The sequence below is a fragment of the Protopterus annectens genome, chromosome 8.part0, assembly GCF_019279795.1.
Source record: "Protopterus annectens isolate FY-2018-M chromosome 8.part0, PAN1.0, whole genome shotgun sequence".
NCBI classification, from domain to species: Eukaryota; Metazoa; Chordata; order Ceratodontiformes; family Protopteridae; genus Protopterus; species Protopterus annectens.
Genome location: NC_056741.1, coordinates 1,348,457,387 through 1,348,479,886, shown reverse-complemented (window position 1 = coordinate 1,348,479,886; position 22,500 = coordinate 1,348,457,387). Strand labels below are relative to the sequence as shown.

Sequence of the window (22,500 nt, the reverse complement as noted above, 5' to 3'; positions counted from 1 at the left end):
CAACGGAGAAAGCAAGATCTCTGTTGCTTTTTACAAACTGTCTCCCTATGTTAAAGGAGTTTAACATAGCGAGACAGCTTTAAAAAAAGCAACGGAAAATCTCTGTTGCTTTTTTTAATGCTGTCTCGCTATGTTAAAGGAGTTTAACATAGCGAGACAGTGTGAAGCAACGGAGATCTTGCGTTCTCCGTTGCTGTAAAAAAAGAGTTATAGTAATGGAAAAAGTCTGGGCGACCGGACCTTTTTCCATTACTATAACTCTGATTTACAACGTGCACGCTGACCAATCAGTGTGCACGTTTTTGAATATTAATGGGGGTTGTTGTATAATACATAGTTCTGAATGCTTGCTACTGATAGTATGCTTGACATCCAATAGCACCCAGGAAAGTTATGCTAAGTTATAAACAAAGTATAAAAAATATAGCTTTTTACATACATAAACATTATTATTTAAATGATATCAAATAATCAGAGTAACATCCACACTTTTACAAGTTAAACCTGGATCACACATAACTGTCATTCTTTTAATGCAAGTTTACAGGCTATGCCTCCTTTAAAAAATGACAGTCTGCTTTATGTTAAACTTGTCATACAAATAGTGCTTTAAGTGGGTAACATACTTTGAAATGCTTTTTCTTGGTTTTTTTTTTTTTAGTGGTTTGGAAGGGTTTGAAGGATTGATGTATAATGTAGAGGTGGCTTGGATTCACTTGTGAACATTTTTATGTAAGTTGTAGTTGATAAACTGTTCATTTGCAAGCCCTTATCATGAGGACCAGCTTGAAGCTACTTAATTAGAGTCATAAATACTTTTGAGATGCTGTGGGAGTTCTGAAAATTTTAAGAACTGTTCAGGTTACTTCTTCCTGTCTAAAACTAAATAATCATAATATTTTGAATTATATGCTAAGATGTCAAATGATACAAGTTAGATAATAAGCAAAAGACAGTGAATTGCATTCTAAACCACTGTCGGTTATTACATAGTTCTGAATGCTTGCAGTATACCAAAAGGATAGTTTATATACTAGCCTACAGAAAGACACTTCTGATAAAAAAATAGGTTGGTGTTTCTCTGTTATTGTCTGTTTTTAATGATAACAAACCTTAATATCTCAGAACAATTTATTATGAAAAAGTAGAATCTTAAAAGGGAAGATTTTTTAGATGCTTGTTCAGATACTATTAGACATGACAGTTAAGGAAAAATATGGCTGATTCAAACAACAGTACTAGATTAAAGAGAATCAAATATTTAAGGGTAAATATAAATGTTCTCTATTTAATATTCTATACTAGGATTATAGCTAAAATATAAAACCTAGGAAAATAGTAATAGTACAAGAAATAGTATACAAACTGAAACAGAAAGAGATCAGAATAAATATATACATAGTTAAAAAATAGAAATATGTCTACAAAGGTGGGAGGCTGGCATAATGGTTAAGGTATTCACCTTATAGGCACAAGCTGCAGGGTTTGATTCTCACATGAAGTAATTGACTGGGCTTAGATTAGCCAGTAAGGGTAGTTAGCCTGGTACTAATTTATGAAGTGATGATCCTATGAACAACTTTATACACAGTAAATAAAATAGAAAAATTGTAAATCATCTGAACTATAAATTAATAAATATGAAAATAACAACTGACTTCTTTCTATAGTACACCAGGGAGATCATGTGAGGTAAAGATGATTGTAGAGATACTCAGTTTGGTCAACTTATAATAAAGATTCTGAACACCTGTTTAACTTTTCTTACTCATAATAACTCACTGATGGGCTTTTTCAAGATGAGGCATACTAAAAATATGAGACATTAATATGAATCAGAGGCATGAGCTAAGCATTGTTAGTCTAATGGAGAGTTTGAGAGGTAGTTTGTTCACCGTTTTCTACAAACTAGGAATACGTTATTCCATGGTAGAATGTTTTAGGGTTATATCATTAGGTCATTTTTATTTGTTTCAAAAGTTTTGTCTATCGTGGAAGATTTCATATTGTTATATATAACGTATTTAATAAGTTCTGTACAGAAATGTGATTTCATTATACCTGTGTTTTTTTCTCTCTTATATAAATGTCTGCTTTGAAATGTATATCTATAAATATTAATGAATTGAATAATCCAGTAAAGAGGGATAGTCTGTCAAATACTCGCAATTACATAAAGCTCAAATAGTATTTCTACGGGAAACAATTTACTTAATAAAGATGTAAATAAACATTCATTAAAGAATTATATGGTTCTAGCAGGTTCTAACTGTCAAGCTAAAAGAAGAGGCACCCTCATTTTATGGAAGATCTCACCAGTAATACCTGAAGTAAAAGATACCTATGTTGACAAAAATGGTATGTTAAGCATTGTTATAAGTGAGTGGAACAGAAAAAGTACAGTTGTGTAAACTTACCATAAATGTAGATGTTCGAGTGTATTCACTGTTGCAGTCTGCCCTGGATTTGGAGAAGATAGGCAGGTGGCAATGCTTGGCGACGGTGTGAACAGATGTCCATGTTGCAACCTCCAGGATGTCCCTGGTGGGGACTCCTCTGAGGAAAGCTGCAGAGGTGGAGGCTGCTCTGGTAGAGAGAGTCCTGAGCCCCTTAGGGGGAGGTTTTCCATGTTGCTTGTAGCAGAAATGGATGCAGTGTGCTATCCATTTGGAAATGGTTTGCTTGGATATGGCTTTGCCCTCTGCTCCTGCAGCAAAGCTGACTAACAATTGATCAGTCTTTCTGAATGATTTAGCCCTGTCTAGATAGAATCTGAGCTATCTGCACACATCTAGAGAGTGTAGTATCCTTTCTCCCTTGTTTTGTTGGTTAGAGAAAAAGGTGGGTAAATGCATGGATTGGTTGAGAGCCACACTGGATACCACTTTTGGCATGAAGAATGGGTCTGTCCTGAGGGACACCCTGTCAGCATGGAAGATGATGAAGGGCTCTACAGCCATGAGTGCTTGGAGCTTGGATACTCTTCTGGCTGAAGTGATGGCCAGAAGCAAGGCTGTCTTCTAGTAGAGAAACTTTAACTCTGCTGAAGCTGCTTGTTCAAAGGGGGTAGGGTGAGCTTTTCCAACACAAAGTTTAGATCCCAAGCTGGGGTAGGTGCTCTTCTGGGTGGCCTCAAGTTGCTACCCTCTTAGGAATGGTTTCATAAGAGGGTGTGAGAAAAGTGGTTGCTCATTTTTCAAATGAGCAGAGATAGCAGAGGCATGAATTTTAATAGAGGAAAAGGAGAGGCTACTGTGTAGTAGGTCATCTAGGTAATCCAGGATGAGAGGTAGGGAGGGCTGTGCAGTATCGGCTCCCTTAGCCTGGATCCAGGTGCAGAACCTTTTCCATTTGTCAGCATAAGACTTTCTAATGCTAGGGTGTCTGGTCTCACGTATAAAATCTAGAACCTGTTTACTGAGATTGGCAGCTTGTTCAGTGGTCAGAGAATAAGCCAAGCTGCCAAATTGAGTGTCTGCAATTGGGGATGCATGAATTCTCCTTCCCTCTGGGTTAGGAGGGTTGGGATTTGAGGGAGATGCCATGGTGGCAGAGGGGACAGGCTGCGCAGCAGTGGGTATCAGTGCTGGCAAGGCCAGTCTGGAACAATTAGGATAGCCCTCGGTTTTTCCTGCCTTATTTTGAGCAGTACCCTGGTAATGAGAGGTAGTGGGGGAAAAACAAAGACTGAGAGGTTGCTCCACTGGAAGGATAGGGCGTACACATTCCAGGCCCTGCAGTGAGGCTCCGTGGTGCAGAACTTGATGAGCTGATGGTTGGAGTGGGATGCAAAGAGGTCGATCTTCGGGGTGCCACATTTCTGAGTTATCAGGGTGAAGGTTCTTTGGTCTAGCTGCCACGCGTATGGGTCCAGAAGATTTCTGCTTAAGTTGTCTGCCAGAGAGTTTAGAGAACCTGGCAGGAATTGTGTTAACAGGTGTAGTTGCATGGCTGAGGCTGTGTGCCAAAGGGTCATGGCGAGCCTGCATAGAGGGTAGTAGTGAGTCCCTCCCTGGTTGTTGATATACCACATCACAGTGGTGTTGTCTGTTTTGATCAGTAGAACTCTTGGGGAGAGAAGGGGCCCGAAAGCTGTCAATGCGTGCTGAACAGCTAACATCTCTTTTTGGTTGATGTGCAGATGTATTTGATGTGGGCTCCACTGGCCCTGTATGCACCTGCCATCCAAGTGTGCACCCCAGGCATAGTCTGATGCATCTGTGGTGAGGGTCTGGGCGGCGTGGGGTGGTGAGAAGGGTAGTCCCTTGCTGTGGTAGCATGCTGCTGCTCACCATAGAAAATCTTTCCTTAGGCAAGGTATCACTGGTATAAGAGTTTCCAGGTCTTGAGAGTGTTGACACTAAAGGTTTTTTAGATACCATTGAAGTTTCCTCATATACAGTCTGGCATATGGAATGAGTACAATGCAAAAAGTCATGAACCCTAGAGCTTGCAGGATTTTCCTTGCGGATAACTGGGGTCTGGTGGCTAGTTGAGAGAAATAGGCTGTCAGGTAAGTTTTCTGGAATAATGAATGCCATCTGGGATGCTGTGTCCAGGCTCGCTCCCAGGGATATAATCTTTTGGGCGGGTACTAGTTTGGATTTCTTTTTGTTGATAGTGTACCCTAGGGAGGTCAGTAGGTCCTTTACAAAGGCCAGGTGCTTGAGCAGCTATTCCTGACTGTCTGCCTGAATTAGGCAGTCGTTGATGTATGGGTAAATTTAAATATTTTGTTGTCTGCAAAAAGCAATGGCGGGAGCCAGACATTTTGTGAAAACTCTGGGAGCAGTAGATAAGCCAAAGGGAAGTGCGGAGAACTAAAAGTGCAAAGTTCCTGCTCTGAAATGTAGATATTTCCTGCATGATTCCCTAATTGGGATGTAGAGGTAGGCCTCTTTTAGGTCTAGGTTGGCTAACCAAGCATTCTTGGAGAGCATGGGTAGTAATTGTTGGAGTGTGAGCATTTTGAATTTTGGAATCACCAGGAATGTGTTTAGAATGGATACATCGAGGATGGGGTGACAGGTGCCCTCTTTTCTGGGTACCAGGAAGAGCCTAAAGTAGAAACCTTGGCCTATTTGTTCTTCAGAAAAGTGTTCTATTGCCCTCATAGAGAGCAGGGAAAGGACTTGCTTTTTGGCTTCTGCCTACTGGTATGGAGGAAGATCTGGGAACCCTTTTGGGGTTGGAAGAGTGTGGAAAGAAAATTTGTATCCCTGGGACACTATGTTGAGGACCCAGCAGTCGTTGGTAATGGTGGCCCAGGTGCTTGTGTGGAAGGAGAGTTTTCCTCCTAGGGGCAAGTGCAGGTGGGCAGAGGGAGGGAGTGGAAGTGGAGAGTCATTGTGAGTTCTTACCATGAGGGGGTGACTTAGCACTCCCTGGTTTTGAAGTGGAGGAACTCCATTGCTTTGATCTCAGCATTCCCAGGTTTTGAAGTGAAGGAACTCCATTGCTTTGACCTCTGCATTCCCTGTGGATGTTGTCTGGGGGTGGGGCTGAACTAACCTGGAGGGGGCAGGAAAGGACCAGTGCTTGGAGGGGCAATGCCTACTGAAGCTCGGTGGCTGGACCTGCAGGAAATCTTTAACTGTCTGCATAGATTTAGCTTTTTCTTCCATCTTTTTTAAGACCTCCTCTGCCTTGGTGCCAAATAAGTTGTCTTTGTGCAAGGGTGCATCCAATAATTTGGATTTGTCTGGCAAGGGCTGTTCCTTAAGCCAAGCATGCCTTCTAAGGACAGAACCAGTGACTGTTGCCCTGCAAGATGCTTCTAGGGCATCAAAACCACAGTGTAAGGCGTGCTTAGTTACTTGACTTGCAGAATGCATTAACTCTTCTATCTCTTTATTTTCTGCACAAGCAAGAAAAGATGATAATTTTTCTTTGAGGAGTTCCCTGGTGTGTTGCTGAAATTTTAGCATATGGAACTGACAATTTAGTACACTAATAGCAAGAGTAGCAGAGGTGTATACTTTTTTACCCCATCTGTCTAATGCTCAGGAATCCCTATCTGAGGGGTTGCGATTCTTAGCAGAAGTTGCTTTAATTCCTTTAGGCCCTTGAGAAATAACCTCAGGGTCAGCAGTAGGATTTTTGAAAAGAAATTTGTGCGAGTCAGAGACTCTATAATACCTGTCAGGTTTCCTGGGAGCAGGAGGGAGGGTGTCAGGAGTCAAACTGGATTTCACAAAAACATCATCCACAACATCCAGGACAGGAGGAATGGCCAAGGGTCTGTGCTATGGAAGATCTAAGAATTCTCTGAGTCTCTTTTTAGACTGAGGGTAGTCCTGACATTCCCATTGGAAATGCTCCCTTAAAATATGCAGGGTTTCCCCAAAGGAAAACTCCTCAGGTGGAGAAGCTGAAGGAATAGATTCCTCTGCATCAGAATCCTCATAAGCAGAAAGGGGTTGCATGTCTTCAAATTCAGATATATCAGAGTCATCGGACTCCTGTTCAGATAAAACTACTGGGGACAAAATCTCTTTTTCTTTTGGAAGGGGTAGCTTGGATTCCCCTGATCAGCATTATAAGGTCTTCCACCATTTTAAGCACTTGAGACTGAGGCAAGGAAGCAGGTGCCTGAAATTTGGTTGTCGGTTTCTTGGGTGTGGTTTGTACCCTGGGCCTTAGAAACTCGGTAGTTTTCAAAAGAACGGTAGAAGCGAAAAAAGTTGTCGGTCTGGTTCGAGAAACGGCCCCCCACCTGTTTATGGTGTTAATTTTTTTTTTTAAGCGAACGGCCGCATAAGTTTTTTCCCTAGGGAAAAATTTGATTACATGGCCATTCGCTATTTTCAGGTTTTCGTGCAGTATGTGTCAACTTTTATGTAGTCGCATATATGCACTTTCGGTCTTATAATATAGACCCTAATTTCTCACCTGAGCTAATTACATTCATTTCTACGTTATACAATTAATAACTCTTGTACTTATGTTAAAATAAGCTCTTTTCTTTCTAATTCCTTGAAATTACAAAAAGGCATGAAACAAGGTTGTCCATTATCACCTTTACTTTTTACATTAGCTATAGAACTCTTTGCTTATTAGATCCAATAAGGACATTAATGGTATTCAAAGTCAAACTAAAGATTCAACTCTTTGCTGATGATATTTACTAACAGCAGTAAATATAGAGAATTCATTAGAACATATAATTAGTTCTGTCAGTTTGAAGAAATCTCGAACTTAAGTTTTAATCATAGTTATGAATTAATAAAAAATAAAAAAATCATACAAAAATATTCAATTGGAATAGCAATCAAATGAAATACCCTGGTATAACCAGCATGTCTAATAGTAAAGAAATGATACACACAAACTTTCAACAACAGGTTGTTGATAAAATTTGAAGTTTAGTCACACACTGGAACAAATTCTTCTTTACCATGGAAGGACGATTAATATTTAAGATAGTAATTCTCCCTAAATATTGTTTATCTTACAATCTTTAGTACTATCTCCAACAAAAGTGATAAAAAGATAAATAATACACTATTTAATTTTTTTGGCATCCTAATAAACCAAGAGTTTCCTTTGACTGGCGCAGAAAAGGTTGGGATAATGGTGGAATGGGATTCCCTGACATTCAACTACATGCACTTCAACAACTGTAAAAGTTATAGCATGGTGGTTAAATTAATCTTACAATTCACTATGGAAACAAATACATCAAAAAATCTTATTTGTAAATAATAAATAAACCATAACCAGTCATAAACAAATAGTCCCTAATAGTTTTATCTGGTTATTAAAAGATTTTTGAGTAAATGGAATTATATCCTTTTCTCAAATTCCCTATTTAAATAACATCATTTCTCATTCCAAAACTTCACATATTCTAACCATTGTATTAAAGACTTTAATATTTTCTATGTTTCCAATTCCATATACAAATAACTGTTTAGAAACTTATAACTTCAACAAAATCTTAGTACTGAAACTACAAAGTAACTTAATTTACTGGTATCAAGTCTTAAATACTATTGATATATATACTGTTGAAAATTTAAGGTTGAAATGCAATCAAGATTCTGAGAATTGGTTTCTTTTACAAATATTTAGAGACTTTGTGAACACAGATATTAGTAACATATTTAACCTATATAAGAAACTGTTTCTCAAATTATTGGAACTCTTAATAAATGTCAATAATAATGCAATGAAAAATAAATCATATTTATCATAAATGTATAAAATTCTTAAGTTGGATTTCACATTTTTAGAAAATTCCTACTGGAACTACTCCTCAAAAATCAAAAATGAAGTCTTCTCTGAAGAATACAAGAAATTAATACTAAAATCTACAGATAAAAACTACATCTTCATTGTACTGGAAATTTTCTACTTAGAAATTCTTTACACAGAACTTTTGTCACTCCTAACAAAATTTCTATTATGTACACATCAAATAGAATTAAATGCTGGAGATGTGATTCTGAAATAACAGCTAACTAGATGCATATGGTATATGAATGTGAAGTCATCTCCCCTTTTTGGAAAGAAATTAATAACTTCATTCAAGCTCTACGGTCAGAAAAGTTTAATATTCTTGCTATAGCCAGAAAAGTAATTACTAAAAATTGGAAAAGTAAAGTTACCCCCTCTAGCGTTGAATTTATTAGTAAGCCAAAAATAATTTGCAGTAGTGAATTGCATACTATAAAGATAAGAATTCTAATATTACACATTAATATAAATATTGGCTTAAACTTAAAGACTTGCTTGAAAAATATTAATTGTTGATATGTAAAACTTTGATGTATTGCTCAGCTGTGGATCTACGTAAATAGTTATTTGTTTGTTTTATAATTGATTTGTTTATTTAATGTTTTAAAACCAAATAACCACAATTAACAAAAAAAAGTACACTCAATAACATAGACTTGGCTTACCTCAAAGGTTGAAGGGCCTCTTCTTGCCGCTCACCTGAATAGAAAAAAACACTATTAATTTGAGCAAGGAAGGTACTCTACAACTGTATCTGTATACTTTACATCTATCAAATCTCCCAGATACTGACCCTGCACTCCTACCTGTACATTTGTACAGAACAATGTCAAAGGTCTTCGCAAAGTTCAGCTCTTTGTGCTCTGTCTTTCATACAAGCAGCAGATATTTTAATTGAAAGTGTGTTTTCAAAAGTATAAAATTTAGAGACACACGAGTTATAGCCTAAGTTTTCAAAAATGTTCTGCTTACTTCAACCTATTTCAGGGACTGCATGACTACGATTTTTTTGGATCCTGTACCGTGGTACAATGAGTACACTGACTTCCTGACAGAAATAATTATAACAGTGTGGCAGAGAAAAATAGTTTTTTCTTTATTTCGTTGAATTTGTAAAGATGCCGCCATATAATAGGTTCATAGATTACTACTAGGCTAACTGCCCTTGTGGGCATTTTAAGCCTAGCCAATTACCCCATGTAAGAACCAAACCGTGCACCTTGACTCTGTAAGGCAAATAGCTTAACCATTATACCAACCTCCTTTTTAATGCTACATCAATGAAACATTATTTAAACAGATCACAGTGATAAACACTTCTGTCTCTTTATAGTGCATTACTCCCTCCATTAAAATGTCCAAGAGTTCCTGTATCACAGTTAATTAGCTATATGTAAAGAAGCACAGTGGCATACATACCTATGCGAGCAATCTCTGGACTACTTAGTCCCCTACCACAAATCCCTTAAATGTTTCTAGTAACTCAGGCTCATTTTGAAATTTGGTCTTTCAGAGCTAGGAGACATCCTACAGCTGCAAGAGTATATTTATATTGCTTGTCCTGGAATACTTGTCTAGTAAGGTAACTCAATCAATCCGTTAAACATAACGTAACTTGAAGCTGTGGGTTTCAAAACCATGTACTACAGAATGTCCACCACTGGACAGTATCATATAACATCAACATTTAGTTTAATGTCACCCAAAGCATGGTTTTCTTTCAGGGAGCTTTGGGTAAGGGTTGAGGTTGTATGTAGACAGTACATAAGAAACAAAAATGCATGATTAATAGATTAGGCCACTTAGTCACTAATCTGCTGCCTGGGCTCCCCCAATCATTTCTGTTCGGAAAGACCCCTTCACATTTCCCCTACATTATGCTGTTTACCCCATTATGTCATATTAACACCCAGAAAGGAGAAAGGGAGAGGTGGGGTAGGGAAGACCAGCTCCAGTTTCTTTTTCATCTGGTTATATAATATTTCTTACCATCTTCCATTCCACACAGTTTTTGATGGCTGTCCTCTGAACTTCCAAGCACCTGTACAGAACCAAGTTAAAGGTATTCCTGAGGTTCAACTACTCCAAAGCCATAAAACTAGATCAGGTTTAATTGACAACAACTTCTGGCCATGAACCTGTGTTGGTAGCTGTGCTGGAGACCATTCTGCTCCAGGAAAGCTATCAGCCTTTCTGTAAGGCTTGTCTCCATGTCTTTCCTTGTTGGTACATTACACTAACAGGCCTGCAGTTCCCCAGATTTTTCCTGCTCCCCACCTTTGTACAAAAGCACATCATTTGCTCTCTGACAGTATTCAAGAATTTCTACAATAGCCAGCTAAGTGCTGAAGTGCTCTGTCAACAGATATTCCACTGCTGGTCAAATTCCTAAAGATACTAGGTGGCAGTCATTCTGTCCTTCTGCCTCATACTTCCTAAAGCCAAATGGCCTCCTCTCCATCTCCTCCCTTTTTTGTCATACTTCCCTCCCAGATGGCATCCATCCATTGTTTTACTTCAGGAAGACTGAAGTGTTTATTCAACACCTTTGCACAACCACAGTCTTATACGATCTCCCTCCCTACTTTTCAACTGCTCTTCTCTACTTTGGGTGGCATGCTTTTTTTGTGAAGTCTATTGCTGTGGCTGTTCCATTACTTTTCATTATCCATGCAGTGCTCCACTTTCCACTTGCTGAACGGTACAGCATCAGGAAAGACCTGAGCCAATCCATGAACAGACTGCTGGGGCACTGTCATCAGTCTGAATGTCCGGTTGGGGATTGTTTTTTGTTTTGTACTAATAGGAACTGTTGCAGTGTCATTAGAGGTACATTAAATGAGTTATTATCATGGTCTTTGCATTCACTTATGTATTGTGTGTGAGGACTTCTTTTCATGAGCCTTACATATGATTTCTATACACTTTCTTATCTGTCCCTCATCAATTATGTATATGTCTTGTTCCTACTGTTCCTGTGTGACTAACAGAACCTTCTTGATTAGCATGCTTTATTTTACCCTCTTGTTAACATCTGGCTTCTGACTCTGCTTATCCCTTCTTAAGCACTAATTGCTATTTTTGTTCCACTTTCAATTTCTGCAGTAAACAAGCAGTCTAATATGTGCTAGTAATGACTGGGTTCATGACTTTTATATAAAAAAAGAAAAGCAAATATAAATATACAGCATGTGCAGAATCATTTACATGTCAGACATATTTTTATCAGCCACAGAAGCTTTGGACAATAATAAAGAGTTGAAGAAATGTATCTGGGCGAGGGTCAAGTGGGATAAAATCATCCTTCCTATATAAATACGCGTTTAGTATTACCAGATTTGAAGGGACATTTTAGAACTACACAGTTAAGGCTCATATACATAGCATGAGCAGCTATAATGCAAAGGGGAAAGGGATGATGATGAAATGGGGGGGGGGCAGCTTGAAGAAATTAGGAGAGAGTGGGATTTTGGATGCAGATTCTTAAGGAGAACAAGAGAAGCCATACAAAATATTATATTCATGAAGTATCAGAAAGTATTTTAAGAACAAAGCCAACACAAAAATGGAGAAAGATTTTGCCATTAGGGTTGACTGAAATTAGAGGTACAGAGACTAGGGAAGAGGGGGCTGGAATTTACTGGAGAAAACTGGGAAATGAACCAAGACATTTGGAGCACATAACCAGAAAGGGTAAGGTAACAGAAGATGTCAAGAAAACATTTAGACTGCAGGCTAGAGAGTGCCTTCCTTTTTAGGGATGATATCAGAATAGAGGCAAAGAGAAAAGGCAAGGAGAATCCATAGACCTGCTCTGCTAAGAGTTTTTAGTTGAATCTGTATTAGAAGCTGCTGTTAAAAAAGTGATAATTTATTAGTGCATATAAAATATTGCACAATAACTATAGGAATCAATCACAGGATGTTAGAAAAGAATGGGAAGAGAGATTGGATAAGCAATTTACAAGGGAACAATGGGAGGACATATGTATGTACGCAACAGAGTCTAGAAGATTTAGGATTTTTGCAGTGTTTGCATATTTATTTTTATACTCCAAAGAATTTTTTCTTCAGGTAGATAGCAAATGTTGGAGGTCTGAGGGGAAAGAAAGAAATAACTGGCAACATATGTTTTGTGAGTGTAGTGCTTTAGCAAATTTAAAAAATTCCAAAATCCAAAGGTGAAGCATTACTATGGCTACCAATAACACAAAACTGTAACTGCAGCCTGAAGAAATGTTCCAAGCCAAAAAACAGTTCCCAAGATAATGTTTATTCACAAAATAAAATATTGAGGTCTTTCATCCTATTCAGTGCAAGACTTCTACAGAATGAATGAATAAAATCAAACCCTCCCCTTATATAGCAACTTAACTCAAACCATAATTGCTAATCTGTCAATTAAACAATAAATACATCAGATTTAAATGTACAATGACTTTAAACGTAAGAAATCCAACTGTAAAAAATGGTGCGTTACAAATTTTGAAAATTCCTTACACAGTACTCTGTCAGAAGTATTGCGTGAACAAATGACTATAATTAAGGAAATTATTTTTGAGCTGGGGTACAGGATCTGAATTGCGTAGACAGTAAGGTCTTATTATAGGTTCATAGATTAGTACTAGGCTAACTGCCTTTGCAAGACATTTTAAGCCTAGCCAATTATCCCCTGTGAGATTCAAACCTTGTACGTTGTGATTGTAAGGCAAACACCTTAACCATTAGGCCACCCTCCCAAACCCTTTATTAAATTTAATTATGTTGGCTGCCAAAAAGACAATTACAAGAAAATGTAAATCAAAGTCTAAACCAATTATATTTGAAGTACTGAAAATTATAAAAGAACTAAAACAACTGGAAGAGGGATCTTTAGCAAAGGGAGGGAGTAAATTACATTGAAATAAATGGAATACATGTAGAATAATGTTGAGGAGGATTTACTTTAGGTTGATGATAAATTATAAAGAAAAAATAAGCATTACGCATAGTGTATGCAATTAGAAAAAATGTTGATATGGTTTGATTTTCTTTCTGTTAATGTAGGTTTGCACATTAAGTGATAAATTAATAAGGTGTTAAAAAAGCAGCCTGTGGCCCACTTTATTCTTTTTAATTCCTCCATAAGTTTTTGGTTTCTCATAACATGAAAGGAATAGTGTACATTCCTAATTCAGGAGACAGATTAATTCATTCAAGCTTATAGTGCCTTTTCTATCTACTTCCAGTTAACATCCACAGCTCCTTAGGGCATCCAGAGTTTTTTTGGGTCTGACATTTTAACTAAGTGACTTACCACCTTATAATCGACAGAAGTAGAAAGGGCAAGGATTTATTAATAATATGACACTAAGATTGTTAATCTAGGATGTCTAGCAGTAGAACAGCCCTGATTATGTTTTTTTTTAAGTTGATTTTTTAGGAAATGTTCTGGAAGGTAAAGGATGTGTGCAGGTTGTAAGAGGTGCAACATTCCACACCACAGAAGTGTGAACGAGTTAAAGGTCATGAAATTAGTACTGCTTTAGTCATTGATGTTTGCCAAGAGTGCTGCATGGCACCTGCAGTGAGCCCAGAATTGCTTCCTTCTGCAGTTGTATATTGGGTTACATGTATCGGTAGCATGTTGAAGTTGTTGTTGTTGTTTGTCTTTCGGCTTTTCCCAGTTAGGGGTCACCACAGCGGAACTCCGGTCCAGTAATGATTGGCAATTGTTTTTTATGGTGTCGAATTGCCAGCCTGACGCCCAACCTTCAACGAAGGTGCGCCCATTCAACGCATGTCTTTCGAGCGCCCACTCAACCGCGGGGAGGACATGTAGACTCCACACAGAAGGCACTCCCAACCCAAGCCGAGAATCGAACAGGAGAACCTCTTGCTGTGAGGCAACAACATTACCGCTGCACCATTTGAAGTATGCTTGAAAATTCTTTTAATTAATCATGCTGCTGCAAACACTATACAAACTGTCAGAGTTTCTTTCTTCCACAATGCTCTAGTTCTACTTGGAAATTCTGGTATTTTATAATTGTGTGTGTGTGTGTGTGTGTGTGTGTGTGTGTGTGTGTGTGTGTGTGTGTGTGTCTCTGTCTCTCTCAGTATGTAAATGTTATGGTGTAGCTATTTCAATGATCAATGCTACTTTTTTAGGTTCATAGGTAAGTACTAGGCTATTGGCCCTAGGGCATAATTAAGCCTAGCCGTAAATTTTGTGCTACAGCACTCCCTCCCAGGTGGTTTAGTTACCTGCACCCCTGTCGAGCAGGGCCACAGAAGTGATTCCCGGGGTAAATTCCGAAGGCCTTTACAAGATCAAGATATGCTTTAGTGACCATTTATAGGTTCATAGATAAAATAAACAGCCTCTGCAAGGCTCAAACCCAGGACCCTGTACACTACAATCATAGTAGTTAACCACTAAGCCATCATAGCTGTCAAACTGAGTTTTCTGTCTTGACAGATTCCATTTCAGTCTATCTCTTCTACCCAACAATGCTGACGCACATGTAGGAATCTTATTTAATCTCTAACCCATACGTAGCTGAGCAGTCGAAAGACTAGCAACATGTAAGAGAATTTCTTTATCCCAATAATTTTATTATCAAATGTCTAACTGTCCTTACAACTCAGCATTCCTGACACTTCAATGAGAATAGCTCAGACCGACAGTGTGTGAAATGCTAAAATTTCCAGTGGTTTAAAAAATCTTTTAAATTATATGCTGGCATACTGTTAACCATGATCTGATTACTACATCTGAATTTCTTGTCCTTAGAATATCGCTTTCAGTGCATTTGTCAAATTTCTATTTGTAGCATTTGACAAATTCAGAACACCATTCAGTAATGTGCATGGATCAGACATGCAGACTCTTAGCAGTAAATCAAATTATTCCAACTTTTACTCCTTGGCCTTCCCTTCAGTGATATGAGTAATGCAGACAACACAGCTTCTGTTCGATTCTAAGAATACTACACACATATGTTTATGAACCTGTTGCTCTATTAACAATGACATTTCTGGCCAGACCAAGAGCTCTCAAATCTCCCTTTACATTTCACAACGCCCAAGTGAGGATCATGTATTAATGCCAACATGTCTTTCCTTAAATGCTTACGCACTACATTGCCAGTTTTGAACAGCGACCTTAATATACAACTGATTTTTCTTTAAATAAAAAGCAAGCTTGCATTATTTCCTTACTGCAGATTTCTATTCTGGCAAACTTTTCATAGCTACTTCATTAAGTATCTGCATGCCAGGCTTTGTCTCAGCACATTTCTGACACTATTTGGGCATCTTATGTGCCGCATTCCAATTAATGTCCAGTTAAACATCAGGCAGATCTTCTTTCCTCTGACACGTACAACTAACTGAGCAAATGAACTACACATTTTATTTCCAGGCATATAACTCACTCTCATGTCATTTATGTAAAGGCAATAGCATTGCTTGTAGTCTTAGAGGTGCCAAATGCAATAACTTCTTACATAGTCTATAATGGCTTACAATGTAAGCCATTACCACTTTGTATACTCATGGAAATGTTTACAACAAAATTAAGGGTCTAATCTATAATTCCAACAGCCATCTTGTCAAGCCTTACCTTACACAGTCCCGGTTGTTAAAACTCTAAATATCTGTCAAACTCCTTTAAAGCCAACATATCAAGAGACTAAAACCTTGACTAAGTATTTCGAATAGCAACCGAATCTCACTAAAAAGCATTTTGCCCTTGCACCCCAGTCTCCCACACCAGGGGTATCCATATACACCAACTCTTAAGATCACACAGCCAAGGTGCCAATGCACCCGTCCTAACTCTGTGTATAGTATACACAACTCTTCCCTCCCACAAGTGATATAATTTTGCAGCTGACTTAAGAAACGCAATGAACAAACTAAACTATCTACCTGTTAATGCACTGTCCATCAGGATAACGGACTACACCCCCATATACTATAGCTAGGAACTCTAGCGTTACTGACAATTAAAACAAGTGCATATTCTAGTCTCAGGATGAGAACATTAAGGTTACTGATTTTATTGCTTCAGGGATTAAGAGGTTAGAAATGTAGTTGACACATTGACCTGATTTAATCACTATCAGACTGCATTTGTGTGCAAGGATAAAGTTTGATCAAAGATGACCCCCCAAAAGTATATTTTATAGAATTAGCAGAAGGAGTAGGGCCCTGTTCTATGAGCATCAAGGTACAGTTTTTTACTATTAGTGCCAAGACAATGTGATATTTTTTGAGGTACCCAGAAGTATAACATTGTATTTTGTATATTAATCACTAGTCTGTTGTAACACAGCCAGTTACAAAGCATTGCAAAGTCAAAGTACCTTCTACAGTATTAACAACAGAAAGAGAAAGACCCTGTTATATGAGCTTCAAGGTATGGTTTGTTGCAATTAGTGCCAAGATCCTGCAATTGTTTTGAGGTACCCAGAAGCATAACACTGTTAATCACTAAGCTCTTGTAATACAGACAGTTACAAAGGTTTGCATTTATAATTCATAGGATTACAGGCAGTTACTAAGCTAACGGCCTTAAAGCATTTTAAGCCTAGCCATTTATGCCTTAATCTACCCAATTATCAATGCCCATGGGCTAGAACAACACCGGTATATACCTTTACCTTACGGCATCTACAAACTGCCTCTGTCCACAAGGGCCACAGGCAACAAGGCAGGGGTGAATTTGCGATTTCCCATCCAATGGTCCAAATTCCATTTGAATAGTTTTAGGGAGGAGATCTGTTTCACAAAAATGGGGAGTTTGTTCCAGATAAGGGTAATCTCTGAGACACATATCTGTCCCTCCAATATGTTTTATGTCACAAAAAAGGTTTAGATCCGTAGATTGGGTAAGCCTAGTGCTGTCTGTTTTGCGCATGTGCAGCAGATCCATCAGGGCTGGATCGGAGAATGCCTTGTAGGTTAGGCATTGATTTCCCCCTCAGTAGCCCATAGGAGACAGAGTACAGGGACAAGGCCTTGAGGCAGACAGCATAAGATACACCATTTATACTCTGAATTCTTTTAGTGAGGAACCTCTATGGCTGCTCCAGGTGTTGCACATACCTGGTCAGGTACATGCCAAAGGATGCACTGTGCACGATTACTGGTCTAATGAGGGCTAAGTATAGTGGGACTATGATGTCCTTAGATATGGATGCCATACCCCTACTAAGAAGTGCTATGTAGAAGGAATTACTCACTACCATGAGCACATGGTAATCAAAATTCAGGTTACCGTCAACCTGAGTTCTCATGTCCCTTACCACTGGCTCTACTCTTAGGAGAGTGTTATCAATGTTACGTAACTTATAAACAAAGGAACAGCGTCTAGGTCCAAGGAGGTTATTATTGCAGTGTATTCGGCATTCAAATCAATCACTGAGTACAACGCCTCTTTCCGTATGCACCTAACTAGGCACATACAACTGAATGCCCACAGAGGTTTCTCACTAAAAGAATACAGGGCATAAGTAGCATGTGTGATGAAAGGAGATACTGCCAGCAGTGCTAGCTGGAATTTTGTAAATAACTATATGTCATTGGTAAATATCATCATCATAGACATCATAGATTAGTACTAGGCTAACTGCCCTTGCAGGCCATTTTAAGCCTAGTCAATTATCCCTTGTGAGATTCAAACCCTGTACCTTGTGTTTATAAGGCAAACACCTTAACCATTAGGCCACCCTCCCAACCCTTCAGAAAAATAGTTGAAATTAAATTACTTTATGGCTAGGATATGAAGGAATGCAATTGTTTTAGGACTTCCAGCATCTGCCAGAGATCCGAGGAGAAGCCCTTATCTATATATTTTTACAGGTAGGTGCCAAATATCACCAGCTGCCATAAATGGTTGTTTTGCCTACGAACTAAAAGTCAGATGACAAGAAGTGATGTCATTCTGCAAGCTATCCCGGCAGTAATATTTTAGACATTATTTTGAGAAGTCTTTTAGTGAGACAGAACATTCTGCATTTTGTCTTGGACCTGACAACAACTAGAAGATCCATTCACCACATCTGCCTTGCTCTATTAGTAAGTTGTTAGGTTGTAGTATTCTCTTATTAGATTCAATCAGGAATATAATGAAGCTTGGTTTAGGTATTTTTCTTTCTTTATTTCAGACTGTCCTGCAATGTTGTTTTAAATATTTCCTGTAATTTTGAACTCTGATGTCACTGTGAATATATACTTAGTATTGCCTTGTTCTTTTATTATTTATTATTAAATATATATATTTTTTCTTGGACTGCAATTATCTGATTATTGCATCTGTTTTCTTAACTGTTTGTTATTAGGTGATCCTATGTGGTCCAAACTTCACTACTGTCAATAATGCTTTGAGGTTCATGTTTCCAATGCTCCACAGCTACTTCTATATTGTAGTGTTTGTACAATCCACATTATTGTGTTTCTAATTATGTGCAGTATTAGTCTGTCTACCTGGATGTCCGTGATGTAATAGATAGGTGTTATATGTGTAAATGTCTTTGAAAATAGTCTATATGTTGTCTACTCACCGAGTCCGGAAAAATAGAATTTCGTTCAGTTTTTGCACTTGTGTGATTTCTTGATGACAATAAAGATTACTTTAACTTTGATTGTGCCTTTCAGCATTCAGACCCCCTGCCTTGAGTTCATATCACAGCCAGCAACAAGATGTGCAACTGTTTCTAGTTCTGCTTTTACAGAAGCTATGTTTGTCTGTTTTTCCACTTTTTCTATAGCCTTTGTAAGTGTACACAGTCCAGTACTTTGGATCACCATTATTAGCCTTACATCTTCTGGTGTAAAGTCACTTCTCCTTAAACATTCCTGCATCAAATTGTGGCCAACCTGTGTTTGTTATAGGAGTTGTCTATACTTGCGACTATATTTGGGGGGTTTCCAATGCTCCTTCCTTTTCTTCTGGTCCTTTTCTTTAAATTACTCCCTCTTTTTTTTCATACCATTCACTCTGATTTTCATTCCCACTCTGTTTTGTAATGCTTCTGCTAAATTAAGCAATGAGGTCATCTTAGACTTCTTTATACTTTAGAACTTTCGCTAAGTTTGCATCTAATGAAGTTATCAAATATGTATGCAGTCTCACAACTCCAGACCTATACATGTAGTTAATTTTGAGAAAGCCTATACCTCTTTCAGAACAAAGGACATATAACCTTGGTATGCATTATTTTTTATATATTACTGGATAAGCATGAAACATTTTTCTTGTTTTTTGTCCAACTGTTTCAATGCTGTTTGGGGAGAGTTAATCACACCACAGCTACAAATTAGAACCGGAACAGCAAACAAAAGTTATGTACTTACCATAACAATGCCATCTGTGTTGTCTGTTTTCATCCTTCCTCAGCCATTGGGTTTCAGATCAGACCCCGTATCTGACCACGGCCACTTCTCAGACTTTGAATCCATAGCTCCAGCTCTACCCCTTATCATAATCCTCTCCCAAGCCCCAGATCACCTCAGATGAAGTTTGCCTCCTTAATATCAACATATAGAAAGGAAACAGTTCTGTAAATGTCTACAAGCATGACAGCAAAGGTATCTGGAGCTGAGAGAGGGAAGAGGCCAATGAATGTCTTCTTCCAATGGAAAAGGGAAGGAGGGAGGGTAGGTTGAGGAAGACCAAAAACAGACAACACAGATGTCTCGTTGTAGTAAGTACATAACTTTTGTATCTATTATTGTCTTTTTTGCCCATTCTTCAACCACTGGAACAGAATCCCCAGATTAAAAAAAAAACAGGATGATCTCATGGAAGGATATTCTGAAGTATGTCAGAACTGAAAGCTGCTCTATTTGTAAAAAAGATATTCATTTTGTACTGCGTTATGAAGGTATTAATGTTGGACTAGGCAACAGCAACGCAAATGTCATCTACAGACATCCTGGATAGAAAAGCAGTGGAAGTAAAGACTAACCTTGTGTGGTCTTAGTAAAGTCGGGCAACCATTCAGGGGCCCTGGAAAGGCTTCATGGAAAAGGGAACTTTGAAGCCTTGGTTTTGCAGGCTCTCCTCTGCCACATGGGCGATGTCTACCATTAGAGTTCCCCCTCACTGCCACAGGGGGAGTCTATCAACATAGGAGTACTGAGAAAACCCTCATGATTTCCAGAACCACATCTTTTTGCCCCTTTCTGGTTTCTTGAAAAGGTCCTCTGAGGAGCAGAAAAACATATCCCTGTGGAAGATAAGGTTTTAATAACAGGAAAAAGACCAACACAAAGGTAAACCAGGTCTGCAAAAAACACAGAACAAATCCAACACGTATACAGAGACTGGAAATGCTCAATGAAGTAGAAGCTTTTAATATTCCACAATGTTCACAAAGCTTTCATGTATAGCTACCCTTCTTCAGTATGATAACAGAAGACTACATTTGCCACAATGATTTCAATATATAGTTAATTAACAAGATCACATGACACATCCAAGAAAATTCTTAAACAGCTAGCACATTCATCACAAGCAAATAAATTGCATTTTTATAAAAATAAATTTATAAATTAATAGGTGTGTTACAACCAACACTTTAACTAAACAGATTTTAGAAAAAAGGAGGAACCATGAATTTAATTTCAGGGTGACACAGACTGTCTCAGAGAGTATTAAGAGGTGGAGACATGAATAATAAAGAGGTCTCTGAATATAATTGGATTACACAGCTGCTAGCGGACTCTGAACCAGGAATTAATGCAATAGTTAGCATAAAAGATATAGTGAAAATGAAGCAGGATATTTTACGTTAGTGGTTTATTACTGTTTTATCATGGTGTGGATGGGAGGAGAAATGGCGTAGTCATTATCCTGAAGGAACAGTATGCAAAGAGTGTTTTGGAGGTGAAAAGAGTGTCGGACAGAGTGATGTTTATGAAACTGGAAATTGACGGTGTAACGATGAATGTTGTTAGTGCACATGCTCCACAAGTTGGGTGTGTGATGGATGAGAAAGAAAAAGTTTGGAGTGAGTTGGCTGAAGTGGTGATGACTGTACCCAAGGGTGAGAGACTGGTGATTGGAGCAGATTTCAATGGGTATGTTGGCGAAGGGAACAGAGGGATGAGGAAGTGATGGGTAGGTATGGTGTTAAGCAAAGGAATGCAGAAGGTCAGATAGTAGTGGATTTTGCGAAAAGGATGGACATGGCTGTGATGAATACATATTCTAACAAGAGGCAGGAGCATAGGGTGACATACAAGAGTGGAGGAAGATGCACACAGGTGGATTATATCTTATGTAGAAGGGCCAGTCTGAAGGAGACTGGAGACTGTAAAGTGGTGGCAGGGGAAAGTGTAGTTAGGCAGCATAGGATGGTGGTTTGTAGGATGACATTGGTGATCAAGAAGAGGAGGATGAGTGTGAGGGCAGCACCAAGGATCAAACGGTGAAAATTGAAAAAGGGTAATTGTGAGGTAATGTTCAGGGAAGAATTAAGACAGGCACTGGGTAGCAGTGAAGAGTTACCGAATAGCTGGGTAACTACAGCAGAGCCAGTAAGACAGATAGCTAGAAAGGTGCTTGGTGTGACATCTGGAAAGAGGAAGGAGGACAAGGAGACCTGGTGGTGGAATGAGGAAGTACAGGAGAGTATACAGAGAAAGAGGTTGGCGAAGAAGAAGTGGGATTGTCAGACAGATGAAGAAAGTAGACAAGAGTATAAGGAGATGAGCTGCATGGCAAAGAGAGAGGTGGCAAAGGCTAATGATAAGGCGTATGAAGAGTTGTATGAAAGGTTGGACACTAAGGAGGGAGAAAAGGACCTGTACCGATTGGCTAGACAGAGGGACCAAGCTAGTAAAGATATGCAGCAGGTAAGGGTGATAAAGGATAATGAGGGAAACGTATTCACAAGCGAGGAGAGTGTGTTGAGCAGATGGAAAGTATTTTGAGGGGCTGATGAATGAAGAGAATTAGAGGGAGAGAAGGATGGATGATATGCTGATAGTGAATCTTGAAGTGCAGTGGATTAGCAAGCAGGAAGTAAGGATAGCTATGAAGAGGATGAAGAACGGAAAGGCTGTTGGTCCAGATGACATACCTGTGGAAGCATGGAGGTTTTTAGGTGAAATGGCAGTGGAGTTTTTAACTAGATTGTTTAATGAAATCTTGGAAAGTGAGAGGATGCCTGAGGAATGGAGAAAAAGTGTTTTGGTACCGATTTCTAAGGGTGGTGTGCAGAGCTGTAGTAACTACAGAGGGAATTAATTGATCAGTCACAGCATGAT

At 38.6% G+C, this 22,500-nt stretch overlaps 1 protein-coding gene across 5 annotated transcripts in view; it reads right to left on the bottom strand.

The window, feature by feature from the left end:
• Positions 1-22,500, bottom strand: part of TMEM25 (transmembrane protein 25) — a 311,798-nt gene that overhangs the window by 76,291 nt on the left and 213,007 nt on the right. For all 5 annotated transcript variants that reach the window (XM_044080903.1, XM_044080901.1, XM_044080899.1 and 2 more), the window contains one exon: positions 8,904-8,937. In XM_044080903.1, the coding sequence (XP_043936838.1) occupies positions 8,904-8,937 (34 nt within the window). The remainder of the gene's footprint in view (positions 1-8,903; positions 8,938-22,500) is intronic.